Consider the following 18,647-nt stretch of genomic DNA (forward strand, 5'->3'; position numbering starts at 1 on the left):
ACAGATAATATTTGGAAGCAAATCAGACAGATATCTCCCTAATTTACTGAACTATAGGTAGTCTTTGTTAACAGTAATTGAGACCATCAACTTCATTGCTAAGCCATGTGGATGTAAAGCACAATGTTATGTGCCCATGCCAACTTATGATGGCAGTTCTGGCAGTTCCAGTTGATGAATCCTGCAGGGCCATTAGGCACAATGTCACGTGACTGCCATTGGCAATTTCCCAACTGACTCGTCAGAAGCCAGCAGTGAAAGTCACAAACGTCAATCATGTGATTATAGGATGTCACAATTGTGAGCTGGTTACCAACTCTCTTATTTAGCAACATAATTTTTGGGCTCAGTTATGATCGTAAGTTGAGGATTACCTGTACACGTAAGAGAGATGTGTAATGGCCTCTTTTATACAGGTTAAGACAACAGCTTTGTTCTCTCAACCAGATGAACCACCAGGTATTTTATCCCATTTTATCCAAGTATAGAATGTTATAGAAAACTGCCATGTAATACTGTTTATGTGCATGCTCAAACATAAATACAGGTTCTTTCTTCTGGAAAAAAAAAGGAAAGATCTGTGGCAGCAGGGAAAAAATTAATTTAGTTTCATTGTGATCTGGGGGTAGGTAGGAGGTAAAAATAATTTCCTGTCCGGTGAACTTGATAGCTTCTCTGCAAGCCAATATAAAGAAAGCATTTGTTCTGTTTCTGAATTACATGGGAGAAAGCTGGACTATTGTGTTCCTTCTTATCCTGCCCAAAATCACCAATGTCAGTGACATTATAATGCCACAATCAGAAAAGGGCATGTAATCATTCTACTGCTGGTTCTGAATACTGTAATTCATTGAGAAATGTTAGCCCTAAGCCTAAGGCATTTATTTAAGCTAAAGCCACAATTACACTTTCTGGAGAATTTTTGCACATTCCCAAATACTTTTCTGGATATTATATACCAGTGGTGGCAAACCTATGGCACGTGTGCCAGAGGCGGCACTCGGAGCCCTCTCTGTGGGCACACACACCGTTGCCCCAGCCCCGCTTCCTCCCATGGCCCCCTCCTCACCAGCAGCCCTCCGAAGAAGAGTTGCCCCCAGGCATGGCCCACACAATGCTGCACAGCAAAGGACATGGTAGCCAGGCAGCAGGGACAAACCGTTGCACCCTATCGCACACAGATTATGTTGCAGGGCATGGGCGGAGGGCATGGCCACCATGGCGCTGCTGGGCTGCCTGGCTGATCTGTGGCGGGCCATGGAGGCAGTGGGTGGTCCAGCGGGGACAGGGGTGGGGGTGGTTTTGGGGCACTCGGTCTCTAAAAGATTCGCCATCACTGTTATATACCAACCTACCTAGAGGGAATCAGTTAGATTTCATTAAAGTTTAGGGAGGTCTATGCCACAATTCCAAGAACACCTATGCAAAATAAAAAATAATTATAATTTAATTATTATATAAGGAAGTAACTACTTTCTTAAATTTGAGGCAACCCCCTGCCCCCCAACCCCCATCCTTGGCTTTGGCTTCTGATTAGAGGAAAGTCTTATAGGTCTGTGTTTTTCCAGGAAGCGTCGGGAAAGATTAAGAAACATGAAAAATCCTAGCCTTTGCAGCACAGACGCCCATGGGCAAATGTACTGTTTGTTATTGCTCATTGCCGCTGTTAAAACCCATGTAAATTGTGGCTTACGTGGATGCTTTCTTTTGCTTTCCCTTTTCTTGCCGCCTGACCTCTTATTTATTTTTAAAAAAACAGGCCATGTGGAAACGCGACTTCTTGCGACAAACGGCCGCTGACCTTCTCCACCCGTTCCCCAAAAAGGTAAAAGCGGCTCTCCCCTTCATCGCAGGCTACAGCATAAACAAAAAAGGCTTGGTTTTCCCACATGGACACACACGTGTATACATCTGCACGAGGGCCGTGCTTGTCCCCCTTAGGGCTCCGATTTGTCGTCAAGCAAAGTCCAGCAGAGTCAAGCGCGATCCCGCCTCCGCAACAGGACGGACACGCGTTGAAGAGACTTGAAAATGCGCACACGCCGCAGACACACGTGTCTCCCCTCCCCTCTGCGGCGCTGCATGCGAAGAAAAGCGTTCCAACGCCCAGACGATCGAGAAGCGCGGACGCCCCGCCCTTTCCCGCCAGTCTCCTGCCTGTAAGCTGCGCTCAGCCGGGATGTCGGGAAGGCGTGGACGTGAAGCTTCCGCGAGGGGCGAAGGGTGGGCAGAAGCGGAGCGCGCCGCCTGTTCGGAAGGGCTCTTGAACCCTTGGAGCATCCCGGTGGTGGGAAAGAGGGTGACAAACATTTTAAAAGAAACCCTGGAAATTGGAGCTGCAGAACATTCTTGTTTTCTTTTCCCTGGCCTGCCACGTGTCACGGGATGAATCTCAGCCGTTTTAGACCTCCGTTTTGTTTGTTTAGAAAATGCGGGCGCCACCTCTTTGCATCTGCGTTGGGCATCTGATTGAAATACACAGGGGATAATATAGATTTCTTCCCCTCAAGATCAAGGCGCCATTAATTTTATTTATTTTTAGTGAATAGCGCCCCCCCCCCCATATGAGACTGGGTTCCTTAAGTATAAGATGGTAGTGGGGAACAAAATGAATAACTGCCACCTAATAACAAAGCTATAATGTTTGTTGTAACTAGAAAACTGGAAAGGTCACAAGAGGGTTTGGTGCTGATCCGCATACATTGCATGACATATTTTAGAGATGATTGCCCAGATAATGTCTAGACATTGCAAATCATTTTTGGCATGGGTTGAATTCTTTTCTAGCATTTTCCTCCAGTGTAGCACACCAAAAGACAGCTCAGTTTGGAGCACTTGCTCCCCTAAGGCAGTGGCCCCCAACCTTTTGGGCACCAGGGACTGGTTCCATGGAGAAAGGTTTTTCTGCGGACAGGAGGCGGCGTGATTTTGTGTGCTGCTTGCATCCCGCGGATGGGGCTTTGCTTTTTTGTGCGGCCTGGTTGCTGGCATGCCGTGGCCCAGTACCGGTCCAATGACTGGGGACCCCTGATACACAATATCCTCATATCCTGCCTTTTTTATATAAGCTTGGGTGGGATAGTCCTGTAGGTGAATATAGTTTTGCAAGTGATGTTAGTAGATTATTTGCTTGTTGATAACATACTGTTATCTGTCTTGCGAGCGCTAATGTTTTGCTATGTGACAGGATGGTTTGTGGGGGGTGTTATTTTTCTTTTATTTTTTTATATACAAAGTTTTATTAGTTTATGATATACAATACAATCAAAATACAAAGTAAATATCGGAAAAGATGGGGAAGGAAAAAGGGAGTAGAGAAGTGAAGTAAGGGAGAAAAAAAGAAAAAAAATGGCATTGACTTCCGACTTCCTTTGGTGCAATAGAGTATCAACTTCAAACCTCAACGTTTTACTTTTACAAAATAATATAAACTAGCCATTTCAATAACATAAGATCTATCTAATTGGTAAAGCCCACAATCAAAATTTCATTTTTTCCACCTCTTATTTTTCTATAATAGTTGGGTTGCTGGCTTTGGTTCTTAGATTTATATGAGAAATATCTCTAGTTTATTTAGGTTTTTGATTTATTACTGTGTGAGGTGGGAATGCTACAGGCAGCGGACCAGGATACCTTCGAGACCGCCTTCTGCCACAGATTACCTCCCATCGGCCAGTACGCTCCCACAGGGTGGGTCTCCTCAGGGTGCCGTCGGCCAGACAGTGCCGGCTGGCGACCCCAAGGGGGAGGGCCTTCTCTGTGGGAGCTCCCACCCTCTGGAATGAGCTGCCCCCAGAGATCAGGGTGATCCCTGNAACAAGCGGGACTGGCCTAGGGTAATTTTTAAGAGGGGTTTTTAGAGGAGTTTTTAATTATATTTTAAATTAGACAAGTTAAATATTTCATTTTAATTAATTTTAAATTTTGTGTTGTTATTGGTGTTTTTAATTGATTGTCAGCCGCCCTGAGTCCGCAAGGAGAAGGGCGGGATATAAATTCGAACAATAAATAAAACAATAAATAAATATACTGCTATTGGATCTTTGCTTACATACATTCATGCAAAGGAATTAAGTCAATTGTGGCTTATTTGCTTTTAAATGTCTTGCTTTTTCAATCTGCCTTGTTCTAAGATTTCCATTGTTTCTCAGCTGAATTAATGCTGGAAGTTGTATGTTGTATGTGTAGAAAGAGATAATTGAAGCTATATATTTTTCTAAGCCAACCACAAACCACATTGTGGCTTGGGGGGATTTGGGTATCCAGCCACAGTATGTTATGGAATTGTAGAACCATTCTGCTAATTGTAGAACCATGTCTGCTAAACACAAGATAGTAGATTTTGATAATGAAAGTGAGAAAGTAAAATGAATTGAACCACTATAGGTGCAGTATCATCAACCTTCAATGTGTGCTGCATGTTAAGTAGAAGAAATTAAAATAGCCCTATAGCCTCAGATTGCCCCTTAAACTGCAACGACATAGTTGATTCTGCTACTCTGTTATACTAATAAGGATTCCAGTGCAAATACATTGGGGATGAAGAATACATTCGAATAGTCTCTATTTAACACTAATGTAAGTAAGCTTAGCAACAAGCAGAAAAGTACTGAAACATCCCTGCAGAGGAACTGCTGTGGAAACGGGGGTCCTGCCGTCCCTGAAGTAAGCACAAGATTTAGCAGTGGGGATGAACAGCAGCTTGGGAAGGTCAGGACTTGAGTGATGGAAAAAGAACACAGCTTGGGAGCAAGACGAGAAGCTTGGCAATTCCATACAGTTCTCTCTTCTTTTTCCAGCATAAGTAAATTGGCACATTCCTGAAAAACCTCTGTGGCCTTACAGTTGGGGCCTTAGGCGGCATGGTCTGTGGCACAAATTAATTAAATCTGGGCATCATGTGGAGTTGGAGAACCTTTGGAAGTATCTGTGCTCTACACTGTCTATAGCCCTCTTCTATCATCTTAATAAGCAGCCCTCTCTAGGTGGGCTAAGCTTTTTATTGTCCTCGTTCACGTTGATAGATCTGTGCAATATATTCTGACCTGGATTTCTAAATCAAGGTTTGGAATATGTTGTGAAATATGTCCCTATTTTTCTGCCTCTGATTTTTTTTTTTGTATTCGTTTCTCTTTCCTGCCTTTGTTGCTCCCTTTTGTTTAAATTCTTCTTCTGATATCTTTTAGTTAAATGTTTATAGTAGGCCAATCAAAGCAGTGTCTTTGGCCTCTCCTTTCTGTATTTTTTTTCTTTCCCCACATGCAGAGAAGCTGGGAGGGGGGGGAGAGATATGAATAAACCTCTCACAGCTTTAAAAGCTAAATATAACTTCCCCTACCATTTTGGGTAAGAGTCATAAAGTGGGGAATTGAGGGGTCTTCCAGACCAGGGGTCCTCAACTTCGGTCTGTGGACTGGCACTGGTCCATGGCATGCCAGCAACTGGGCCATGCAAACAAGCGAAGCCCCATACATGGGATGCAGGCACCACACAAAACCACAGTCCCTCCAGCTCCTAGAAGCTCCACGGAACAAGTCCCTGGTGCCCAAAGGGTTGGGGGCTGCTCTTCCAGAAAGTGATATATCCATGACATTTGGGCCTCATGCCCCCGACAGTCTATATACATCATTACCACTAGGATTTTGCTGTCGTACTAGGGCAGTTTTATTTCTAATGGGGAAGGGCAGTTTCAGCCCAGTGAATGCTGCTTTGGAAGCAAAAATGTTTTGTTGCCTTGGACTTTAAAGTGATATGTCCTTGTTCTCCTATACTTCAGACTGGTTTTCTACATAGAAAAATAGTTTGTCAATGAGAAAACCTAGTTAAAACTTACTCGTTCTGCCTGATGGTTGTTTTCTGTGTATTGGGGCAGTGTGTTTTTGTGGAGTGATGATTATAGAGCAGGGTAAGAGAGAGCATCATTCAATTACATAAGCCTTATTTTCTAGAAATACTTATGGAAGCCTGACATTGTGATTATTTTACCTACGGGATTATCTCTTTGATTTGCAGGATTCAGCTTTTAGCTAAGTAGTAGTAGAAGCATTCTCCAAAATAAAGGATTAAAAACAGGGAAATCAAATAATGCATACTTTTTTAAAAAAAAAAACCCTCTCAAATTCTTAATTTGAATATAACAGTACGTTATGAATGCTGCCTACAGTAAAAATGGTAAAAAAAAATCAGAAAACCTTATTTGAATGCACTTATAGTTTGGGTACCTCTAAATTCCATTGACACGCTTCTTTTCTTAAAAATGAAAAGAAATCAAGCTATCTTACAAATAAAGGCTGTGGGACCTAAAACCACCCCATCTTCCAAAAGTGGCATTAATTTAATATTGATACATTAATTAGACAGCAACAATCTCTCTCTCCCCCCCCCCCCCCCCCGTTCTTGGAGTGACTGATCACCAAGATCACTCTGATTCAAGGCTATTTCTCATGTCCACCCTTGAACCCAGCATTTCTCCTTCTACTAAGAGATGATACCAAAAGAAACCTTTGGGGATGCTTGATGCAGCACTCTCCCTTTCATTTCACTACATTCCCCAACTATATATTAGAGATGGAGCTCCATGGAAGATCCTCAACTGTACTCACGCTGCTCTGGCTGTCTCTGCTTTTCATTGGGTTCACAAGTTGCTCCAAACTGGAAGCTAAGAAGTGTTCTGCCAAGGGAGCATAATTGCCACACCGAAATGTATATCATCATTCACCCACAATTATTTCCAAGAGGTTTTAACTGGACCTTTTGGGGCCAAAGTAGATAGGCTTGTCAGACTGTCCTGGCCCTTGCCCTATTGCAGTCCCAATGTAGTTTGGTCTTGCCTTACTGTGGTCCCGATTTAACACTATCTCCCACTCCACTGGTCAACCTCAACCAGTTCCTCGCACCAGGAAAAACGCTTCTATTGGTGCTAGCACCAACTGTGTCCTGGCAAATTAGGCTGATGTATTTAAATTATGCGTCGACTCTGTCATCACATTTTTTTAAAAGAACAAGAACAGCAAAGACTGTTTGGCACTTGCTATTAGAGTGTGTATTTTATTTGATGATAAGCGCAGCAGCCAAGTGCTTTTCAGAGAAGAAAAATACATCCCTTGAGCTCTTGACTGCAGTTTCTGTGTAAGTACCCTTCAATCATGGAATACAAGTGTAGCTACAACAGAAACACCCATATTTTGTCCTGCTTGTTCATTCTGAATTCCACTTATGACTGTGCTGTTCAAGGACAGTTCCAATTCTTCTTGTATAGAGGCAGGCGGGAGCTGTGTGCTTGATTCATGCTCCCTCCCACTTCCTGAAAGATATAAAAGCTCTGCTTCCAGGCTCCAGCACTGCAAGCTTAATAGGTGAAGGCTGTGATCAGAACCCTCCACTGCTCCCCAATCCGGTTTCTGCAGATTTAAGCAAGCCATCCAGCTACTTTCTCAACATGTGCCGGGGTTTAGCTGCACTGCCTGCTAGCTGCTTGGAAAGGTAAGAGGCTTGGGAAATTATTGAAGCTCTTAGCAAATTATTACTTCACTGAACAGTCAGGACTGGACTGGACTTGACTTGGCCACAGGTACTGACCAGGAACGATCTTTGTCTATATCCCAAACCCTGATTGTACCATTTCATGTAATAACTGGACTGGTGTTATTTAGTTCAGCACTGAGGAAAGATAAGGGAGGTAATGATAATAATAAGAGATTAAAAGAAATAGGTTTGCCTTATATTTCTTGAGAGCTGTTGGACTGTCTGCTTCATACATTTGGCTTGTTTTTATGCTTTTAAATGTTGTGATTAGAAAATGAGTACAAAACTCTCCCATGTCTTTGCAATGCAGTTCTCAAAGACACCTCTGGAAGTAGCACTGCACATCATTAGCATGCCTGCCACACACCAGCCAGAGGTTGGTGAGCTAAGAATAGAAAGCGATGCACCAGGCAGCCATCTCCAAACTGTCGCAGTGATGCACCAACCAGGGGAGAGACCTCTGAATGGCTGCAGCACCACCCTGCTAGGCAGGTGTGATACAACATTCAAAGTCAGAAAACTCTACCAGCTATGGGATGCTTTGAATAGTGGCAAGGAAAGCATCTAGTTAGTCACTGAAGAGGAATAGTAATTAGGGAGAGATAATGTAGAAGCATCGATGGAAAATAATTATAATAATTATGAGATTGGCACTTCATTTGTGTCCTAGTAAAACAATATAGCTACAGCAAAAAAGCTGAAGGTCTGCCTTGAGGAATGTACAGTGTGGTTTTTTGATAGGTGGACAGGTATGAGAAAAGGACAATGAAGAGAGTTTGATAATTGCATCTGAATTTTGCTTTGGTGTGCTGTCCATCTGCTGTGCTTGAAAAAGGCAGGATAACATTTCTTGTATTTACAGAACCTCTCTCCTCTCCTTTGCTCCTGGCCCCAGCCACATCACCCCATAATGACTTGATAAGCACTCTAGTAACCTTTGGGAGGAAATAGTGCAGTTAAAAAGTAGAGGCAGTCAAAGGCAAATACATTGTCATCACATCTTTTAAACCTCTGGGAAAATCCAATTGATTTTTCATGTTCCTGATTGTCTCAGATGCAACAGCTATAGAGACATGAAGGAATGCCCGGGCCTGTTAGTAGGTTCACAGCCAAGTCCAAACAGAGTGCCTGTTTGGAGAAAGATCAAAAGGAATACAGATGCCCCAAAGTGGGAAGCAACAGACTATTAACCGTCCTCATGATTCGCTTGACCTTCTGCACTTGAAGGCCACATAGCACAGATCTGGGCCCCCAGCACAGTGCCCAGGAGCAAGAGTAGACACCCACTAAACTACCTGCAACAAATTATTTTTAAACAGAAGATTATTTTAATTTTTTAAGTGGCAAATTACCAAAGCGCAAGGTGTAAGTGCAATCTGTATTTTCTAAGAATAATTCCATTCTTACAAAATGCTAGGTAATTGCAGTTCCAGAGCCTTAAAGTATTTAACTTCTGATATATGGATTAACTGAACCTATCATGATAATCTTTTGTGAAAAAAGCTACAACGTGACTTCAACATTCCAAATGAGTTCACTGGTCCAAATAGATTCAGAACTCCTATAACTGTACCAGTTAAATAAATAACCATCAAAAGCTGGAATTTCATAAAAAGTCATAAAAATAAGTGACATTACCTAGAGAATCATTATTCTGGTTTGACTTAACGTTTGTTCCTAGTAATATTTGTGATTTGTCTCAATATTATGTGACAGTATAATTTTTCAGGAGTTCGGCACAAAAATATAATTACAAGTTGGTGAACAGGATGGTACTGATTAATCCTAAATGCTATAAAATTTAACAGCTAATTCAGAAATACTGTACACATATCAGTTTAAATAGTAATAATAAGCTAGATTCATTATCAACTAAAGAGCATCTTTTCTATGATCTGTGGAATCATGACAGTGCATTTTTAAAACATGCTGGATAAATACTAGAAACAATAGTATTTAATTTATTTAAATATTGCTTTAATAAACAGAAAAGAACAAAAGGTGCAAGAAAAATGTAAAAAGATTTAAACGGGAATAAACTAAAAAAGGTGGATAAAAGTGCATCATGGAATTATATCTATATGTGTGCACACCAACTACAGTATATGTATGTTCAGTTTTTCTACAGCAGATTAAATGTTGACCTCATCTAATAATGATGGTCAATCAAAAATATGTTGATTAAGGTTATAGATATAATGTAGATATAATAGAATTTTTATAAACATTTTTGAAGGATCAAACATTTTTATTGTTCACCAGTTTATGGATGATTATTAAATTTTGGCACATATTGCTTGCTTTTTGGTACATATTACTGATGATAATTAGTAGCTTAAGAATTTTGCAGAATTGAAATGCTTGCCTAGTTTTACAAAGCAGAAAGCATATATATTTCTCTTTTTATTGGAATACTATTGTGAGTAGCTTTTAAGAAATTAGGTACTGTAGTTGGAATATTGAATTCTTGTAAGGTAACTTAGACCATGACAGAATTAATGCCCTGGTAGTCTGGAGTCATGACATGTCATATCACTTCACTTCACAGATCGGGGCACTTAAGAGTAGCGCTATCAGATCTGGGGGTACAAATCTCCAGATGACCATCAGACTAAGCACAAGTGTTCTTTGTGTCTCTTTGCTGCCACCTAGTGGTGGTCTGGAGTTTGTAGCCTAGAACTGGTTGGGCTTTGATGAGAAGTTGAGGGAGAGAGATTGGTCCAGAGAATTAAACAATGGATATCTGGTGAAAGGGGGGAGGGGGGGAGATAAAAAGCTAATTCAACCCTGAGGAAGAAAACTTATTATTGCATTCTGCTGTTTAAAATCCATTTTTCAATTTATCCTTGTTGCCAACAATATAATACAGATAGCCAAGTTAAAGATTGGTGGATAAAGGATAAAAAAATGCATGTTCTAATGGAGAAAAGGAGAGCTTAGCAGAGAAGCCAAGTAGTGGCATTACTAAAGAAATGCTACAACCTTCAGTCTCACCATGCAAACTCTTACCTTAAATTGTCTGAACCAAGAAGCTCCTTCCAGACCTTAAGTTTGAAGGAACATCCTTGCCTGCCCTTGATACCCTCCAGTAATCACGGTACTTTTAGTATGCATTTTGAATTATATTCTTTTCTTTTTTCCAGAGCCAAAGAATTTAAAACACGTTTGGGAATTCTGCTTCATAAACCAGAGTTTGGACATAAAATTGGGAACTTCAGCTGGAGCACCAAACAAAAGTAAGTCTATACTTGGTTGATAGAAGTGGCAGAGCAATACAATTTTAGGGTTATTTCAGTTTCTAATTGAGTTCAAGGAGAAGAAGGCATCCTAGTTAATGCCTTTTAACTGTAGCAGAAAATATTTTGTATGATATGGCTGTTTGTTACATTGCATCCCCCATTTATGACCAGACAAAGAGCCGTTCTGAGTCAGCCAAATGGCTGAGATGTTTTTGGAGAGAAGCTGCTTCCAGACAGAGAAACACTAATATTAAAAAGTCTTGTGCAAGTGTTATAACACTATTTTTTTTTCCTGAAAAGAAAATGATGGAAGAAGTGGTAGGGTGAAAATGGGAGACTTAAAAATGAAAGACCCCCTTATCTCGGTCACTTATAACATTCTATGAAAAAAAAATAGGGTGATTTTTCAATAAATCTTCACTCAGGATATCTCAGCTACTCAGTTTCCGGATAGCATTTTTTGCCCATTTCAGAATATTGCCTCCAGAACAAAGCTCTACATCTTAATTGGCTATGAAGGATAAGAAATTTTGAAGAACTAGCTTCAGTTGTTTAAATGTTGTTAATGACATAATGTATGTGAGGCAATGTGTGGCAGCGGGCAAGTGACTGACGCACTTTTCTTGAATGGGGATTATGAGAAGTGAAGGCAAGATAAATAGGATCACCTCTGCACTTCCCAGTGGCTCTGCTTCCTATACTCCTCGCTTACAACATTACTCTTGGACAACCTCTAAAACTACTCATTTCTTCTCCAGATATTCTTTGGAGGAAGCACTTGGATGGAAGGAGTCCTTTGATCAACTGCTGAGAAGCAGAAGTAAGTATACATCTTGTATGTAATGAACAATTTGTAAAAAAAAACCCCAAACCTTATAATTACAAGTAACAAGAATGGCGATTGTGTGATTTCACATGATTCAGTAGGGTTGCCAACCAGTCATGTCTTCACAAAATGCACCAGAGGATTTTCCTAGAAAGCAGAAAAAGCAGATACTTTACAGAATCACTGAACGAACAATCATCCCTAACATAGTGTTATGCGATTATAGCTCCTAGAATTCCCTGCCCAAATAACAAAGGTCTGAAGTGTTGAGAATACTAATATTTAGTATGTTTACAAATAACTCAAGACAGCAAACATATCCAACATACCTTCTTCCTCCTATTTTCCCCATAATAACAACCCTGAGACAGAATAACTGGCCCAAACTCACACAGCTGGGTTTCATGCCTAAAATGGGACTACAACTCTCAATTTCTGACTTTCTAGCCTGGTGCCTTAACCACTAGGCCCACAGGCTCTCATTTGAATCAAATTAGTTATTATGCTAAATGTGACCTCTCCATTTTGTTTTTTAAATTTAGTAACAGTAAGACCATTCACTCCAGATTTTCAGGGAGAGGATTCTCATCCTCTTAATGTTGTGTTTTTGCCACCTGGATTTTTTTTTCTCTATAATAGAAAGCTAAATAAATAAGATGCTACTGGAGTTTAATAGGTTATTCTCTACCCAGAAATAAACCATGTTATCTTTAAGATATATTGTCCTTGACATTAGAATTTGCAAAACATGCAACGTTTTAAAAATCTGTTAGCAACAGTCTTTCTTTTCCTTCTCTCTACCAGTTCTAAACTGGTTATTCTATCTCATTTACAGGTGGCATGGCAGCATTTCATGGGTTTCTTAAAACGGAATTTAGTGAAGAAAATCTGGAGTTTTGGCTCGCCTGTGAAGAATATAAGAAAATCCCCCCCAAAGCAAAATTAGCAACCAAAGCCAACAGGATCTTTGAAGACTTTGTTCAGAATGAGGCCCCCAGGGAGGTGAGTCAAATGGCTTTATAAGTTCAAAAGTCAATCACACAACTTCAAAGCAGAACTTTTTTTTTTAAAAAAAAAAACTTGCCTGAGCCTAACTTGATTTAAAAATAGAGGAACATAAAGGCTTGAGCAGACTTTTCTGGCTTAGCACATAGGGAATGTATGCATCTGTCATTCGGGAATGGTTGCATAGATGTTCCTTTTATACATCAGTGAATTTTAACATTCTGGCTAGGGTATTCTCAAACAGCAAAGTACAGTACAGGAAGTTGGATCAACCAATCAATATATAGGGCACACACCTCCACACAACACGCAGTTGGGATTTGGGAGGCATTTGCACGACCCCATCTGCAGCCCTCCGCTTACCCATCAACCCCTTCCCAGTGTAGGTATGCGGTGACAGCTATGGGCGGTGACAGCTATGGGCAGTTGCAATTCTAAATCAGCCTTGAGAAGGAAAAGGCATGAGCTGGCGTCATTTCACACTTGGAGAACAGATTTCAGCAAGTTCAGACAGGTTATGTGATCATGAGTTTTCCCACAGTGCTGAGATAGAGTATGATTCTATGTCGACTAGTATTAACCTTAGCAACTCTAAAATGTGTGGATTTCAACTCCCAGAATTCCCCAGCCACCCTTCTGAATTCTGAAAGTTGAAGTCCACACATCTTAGAGTTGCCAAGGTTGAGAAACGCTGATATAGACTATAGATTCATTCCTCACAGCTCTGTTTCAGGAAATAAATATCCATAGGTAATACATGTGTGCAAGAGTCAAGGCACCTGTGTACACCTGTGCCTTGCAGAAATAATCATCCTACAGTAAGTACGAAACACACAGTAGGCCTCCCAGTGATAAATGATTTCTACTACCTAGTAACACTAATTAGCTTTTTTGGCATCATTCGAGTAACTGGCTCATAAAAAGAAATGGAATGAAAATGAGGGTTCTTAAGAAAGGAACACAATAGGAAGCTCAGTTATCTGGAATAGGCATTTTCTGCTGAGTCATGCAGTTTTCTAAAGGGCCTGTGATACAATAGATCTACCTTAACTTTTGATAACATGTTGCACATCATTAGGTCCATCTACTGCAGGGGTAGGCAACCTTGGCTCTTTTATGACTCGTGGACTTCAACTCCTAGAATTCCTGAGCCAGCTGTGCTGGCTCAGGAATTCTGGGAGTTGAAGTCCACGAGTCATAAAAGAGCCAAGGTTGCCTACCCCTGATCTACTGCATGCAGATTCAGCTTCAAGATATATCTTAGTACTGGCGACAGTGCCTTTACAATGGGAAGGGCATGACATTTCAAGGTTATCTAAGTTGGCTTTTCCCGGTTTGGTGCGCTCACCATCTGATCTAGCTATAACTCCCGTACCCAGGAAAGGGAAGATGAGTACAAGTCCTTTTGCTGATAGTGCATAGCAACGGTCCAAAGGAGGACAGGTGAATGGAGCGGTTTGGATTCTTCCATGCAGAGAATATTTGTGGCTCGGGTTGTGGATTTTGGCAGCGGTTCATTCTCTGAGCTCCTGGACATTTTGTTAACTAGACTAGGTAACATCTTCAGTGGGATTTCGGATGAAGTGTTTTGTTTGGTTTTTCTTCTATTTACATAGGTCTTGTGAAGTTGTGGTCAGTTGGTCGTGTGACTGGTTGTTTGCACATGTGAAATTCAACTGGTGAGGAGATGGTCCGCGATTGGTCCAGTTTCTTAGAGGTTCGTGTGGTGGTTCTAAGTCAATGTGGATCCATCAGCAAACATATTGACTTAGAACCAGGATATGAACCTATAAGAAACCAGACCATCCAAATGACCAATCATTGATGGAACTGTCCACCTCCACACCAGTTGAATTTTGTACCATGCAAACATGATCTACTGACCACACTACCACACAGGACCTATATAAACAGAAGAAAAACTGAACAAAACACTTCACCTGAAGTCCCACTGAAGATGTTACCTAGTCTGATAACGAAACCTCCAGGACCAAAACAGCAAGCTCAGGGAACGAACTGCTGCCAAAATTCTTCCATGCATTTGAGAATTTCCCACCTTTTATTTATTGCAAATATGTTCATTCATATTTGCTTCTTCAGATTCATATTTGCTTCTTCAGATTCGATTTCCAGAAGCTTTTGATATCTACTTTGCAGGTCCTTCACTGTTGAATAAATAGCATACGCTTTTTAAAGAAATGGAAATGTCTTCCATCTAGACCTATAACTCAGAAGACTTTTTGTGATGCACTCTTAAGAAATTTTCTATCTTAGTTATAGTGTTACAGTATATCCTATATGGTATATGTTGTTTCTCATTCATCAAGTTGCAACCAAGGGGCTATATTCACCATATTTTTTTCTCCTTTAGGTAAATCTTGACCATGAAACTCGAGAAGCAACCAGAAGGAACCTTGCTGTGGCCACTTCTACATGCTTTGAAGAAGCACAAGCAAAAACATACATCTTGATGGAGAAGGACTCCTATCCCAGATTTCTGAAATCTGCTTATTACAGAGACCTGATTGAACAAATAAATGACCACAGAACAGGCAAACCTGCACACACCTGAGCCGATCCCTTGTCATCATCTGGAACTGTGTTGGGGAACAGAGACACAGAATGAAAAACTGGAGAGGCTGGAGTCCAAGTGGAGGGTGCCAAGAACATTTCAGTTGCAGAGCTTTGGTTGGGATTTTTTTCCTGGCCTGGATGCCTGGGACCGCCAATGCTTCCATGCACCCAGAAGCTCTACAAAAATGTAGACCTTCTTTAGAAAAGAGGCTGCAAGTTGAAAAAAAATGGGAAAGCCTATGAAAAAGGCTGGAGAAGTTGATGAAAAGAGAACTCTGGTCTCCAAACAGGAAGAGAAATGCAACAGGAAAGGGAATGAGAAATACTCCTAAAATGTTTACCATTCATCTGTGCATTCATCTGTCTGAACCAGTGATAGTCTCCATCTAGTCTCAAAAGCTAGTCTCTGCACCTATAAACACAGACCAAAAAGTGTACATAGCACAACTCTCATATCTTCTATTCACAGCAGACACCAGTTTGAGATTTCTGCCCATTGCATGTCAGCCTCAGAGGCCTTCAGTTCTCTGCATGTTTGTACAGTGATCAGCTTGGTGTGTTCCAGAGCTTTGCATCCAAACGGTTTTGCATTTATACTCAAGAGGAAGGTTTCACCTGCTTTGCTACTTCATACATCTCAATCTTCTGCCATCTTGGGACAGATTTCCTTTTAAAGACATTTGAAAGAAGACCTTGTTTTATTTATGTCTGAACATTATATGCAATTTTGGGAGATGTGCCCTATTTTTTACTTATTTATATTTATTATTGTCATTTTATTGTTATTTATTATGATGGGGCATTAGATAAGCACAGCACTTTAGAAGTAGGTGCTATGGATAAATTATTGCTACAAGGAGCCTATAATTGCAAGTGGGCCTTTTAGCCACATTCATAGCATTTACAGAATATACTTATAGGGGACATTTACAGATTATTTTTAAGAAAAGAGGGAGACAGGCAAGACCACCTCTACAAATATAAGTCCGTTAGAATTGTTCGTTTACCTCACAATGTTTTATGAACATACTGATACATACATTTAGTCATTTAAAGCTCATTTGATAGTCTGAATGTGGAAAAAGAAGGGACAAAATTTCCATTGAACTATTTCCTGTTTGCTTTGTGGAGATAATTTGTATCATCACTGTTGACTGGATGGTGTAAAACTTAAATTCCAGGGCTTCATTTCACAAATCACTTGTTGAACAGTAGATTCAATAAAAGTTGAAAATAAAACATAACCAGTAGGATAGTTCATTTGTGACTTTCCTTTAGGATGTGCTTTTTAGAGCACCATACTACATTGAAAATAATGACAATTGTTCATATTCTATTAGTAGCACAACTGAGACATATATAGATCAGAGACAGTTCTGAGTGACTGAATCCCAATTAACTTATTTAAAATATATCCTGTCTTTCTTGTTTAACCAGCTGCAAAGTAAATAATTGTAAGCCTGCTTAGAATTGTTTATATGACTGAGATACTGAAAATGGCTGGAAGGAAACCAAAGTTTTACACAATGACTTAGCAATTTCTATTGCTTTTGACTAGTTCATGAGTGCATGTTCAGAACCGATTGTAGCATCAAGTGACATGGGACTGAGCGATTATAGATTAAATACATATTGTATTACTCATCCTCATATTTTAATACCAACACAATACTTTCTCTGGACATTGTTTTCTATGTTTGGCTGAGAGTCTGTGGTACAAATGAATGTATAAACTAGTTTTCCATTTAATTTCTGAAGCCTTTAGCACAGATATAGAGAGGGAAGGTACAGAAGAGATACATTTAAATTGAGCAACATTATATACTAGCCATCCCAACTTCATGGCCTCATGATGTGTTGAACATTTTTAGATTGCCAGAATTGCCAGACAGATCGTTTGGTTGAATGCAATTTCTGATCTAACTATTCTGGAACAGTACCGCAACTATATCTGAGTTGTACTTCTTAGCAGTGGTTAAACAGCTATCATAGACACTAGTAAATGGCCAAATACCAGTGAAAATAAATGTATCTTTTTCTGCAGCAGGGGTCTTGAAAATAAATTCTTTATCCATTCTCAGCATGTCTAGATGAGGTGTATCCCAAGCCAAGTACAGATTCCTTTTTGCATTCTGTGGAATACCAAAAGGACCTGCATTCTGAAATGATTCTCCTGATTGTTTGGCCCTTATTTAGATCAACTGTAATAAAGAGGTGCCTGAAACAGGTTTCTATTCCATTGGCATCCAGTCATCTATGGTGAAAACCTCCTTCTATGACTTTATTGGTGAAAGATCATTAGCCTTGTTATGTATAGCAATTCTTTAAAAAAAAACAGAAGACAACTTCTAAACAGGGGCAGGGGAAAGGATTCTTAACGCATCTGAATATACAGATCCATTGAAGTAGTTCCCTACAACTGCCTTGGTTCTTTTTAATACTGATTTTATTGAGACATTCTTCAGAACACGCATTTTTACAGACATAAATTGGACCTAGAGCTAAAATTTAACTAAGAAATGTTAGAGGCCCTTCCAGTGGTCAACAATAAAGTGGCTAGAGCATCCCTGTAGTTTCTCTGGTCAAAACGGTAGGAATCCCCTCTAATCCAAAATTGATTAGACATCATTCTCATCTAAAAGTCCAGATTGGGATTTGAACTTTGCTAAGGCCAGAATGGCTTGGATATGTATTACTTATTCACCAGTGGAGGTGGTACTATATTCTCGTTCTTTCAGTGAATGATTGAGATACTGCATTGTGGTTTCATGAATGTTGTATTGTCTTTATTTGAAAAAATAAAACAATTATGGATACCATGGAAATCTCTTTTATTCTGAAAAGTGAGGGGAAGACTGAGGGGAAAGGACTTGCTACACATGAAGCATCAGCTACTATCTGTTTTTCCCTCCCATACGCCCTCCTGGATGAAATAACGGCCTTTATCAAGGAGTGTCACCCAGGATGTCCCAAAGAACTGAAGAAGCTTCTTGGGTGAGAAGCTAAACATTTTCAAGGAAAAAAACCCCCCAAGAAAGTCCCGTTGCCTTTTGAAAAGCACCTTTGGAACAATCATGACCTGGATGATTGAGAATCTCCACAGACATGTTGCCCAGGATGGAAGTTATAATAAAAATTCAGCATAGTAATTATTCTTCATTGGCATTTGGATTTAATTCTGCAAAGGAAAACACTTGAACATAATTGCACATTTTATGCACAACTTGGAACCAGTATTTAATGCTAAAAAGCACAAATTCAACTTCAAGATCCTACCAAGTATAAAAAGTTAAAGATTCATGAACCTGCCTTATGACCTACTTCAGTAGTTTCTCAGAGGAATCATGGCCTTAGGGAAGAGGGGATAATGCAATTTAACCATAAAAATTGGCTCACAATATTCATATTCCTGGATATTAAATCATTTTGACTTCAGGAACAAACAATAACATCAACTCTAATTGTCCAATGTCATGGCC

General features: G+C 40.2%; 1 protein-coding gene across 1 annotated transcript; it reads left to right on the top strand.

Moving 5' to 3' along the window:
* The first annotated feature begins 7,352 nt into the window (after window positions 1-7,352).
* On the top strand, window positions 7,353-17,953 carry RGS16 (regulator of G protein signaling 16). The gene is made up of 5 exons (XM_015813128.1): window positions 7,353-7,482; window positions 10,668-10,760; window positions 11,522-11,583; window positions 12,425-12,591; window positions 14,966-17,953. Exons 1-5 carry the CDS (start codon window positions 7,439-7,441, stop codon window positions 15,164-15,166), a joined length of 567 nt encoding a protein of 188 aa, XP_015668614.1. The 5' UTR covers window positions 7,353-7,438; the 3' UTR covers window positions 15,167-17,953.
* Window positions 17,954-18,647: the final 694 nt, after the last annotated feature.

Source organism: Protobothrops mucrosquamatus, unplaced genomic scaffold (genome assembly GCF_001527695.2).
Source record: "Protobothrops mucrosquamatus isolate PMUCROS unplaced genomic scaffold, P.Mucros_1.0 scaffold140, whole genome shotgun sequence".
NCBI lineage: Eukaryota > Metazoa > Chordata > Lepidosauria > Squamata > Viperidae > Protobothrops > Protobothrops mucrosquamatus.

Coding starts and splice junctions, on each gene's coding strand:
- RGS16 (XM_015813128.1), top strand. CDS start 7,439: ATGTGCCGGGGTTTAGCTGCACTGCCTGCTAGCTGCTTGGAAAG. Junction 7,483..10,667: donor CCTGCTAGCTGCTTGGAAAG/GTAAGAGGCTTG, acceptor TCTTTTTTCCAG/AGCCAAAGAATTTAAAACAC. Junction 12,592..14,965: donor AGAATGAGGCCCCCAGGGAG/GTGAGTCAAATG, acceptor TTTCTCCTTTAG/GTAAATCTTGACCATGAAAC.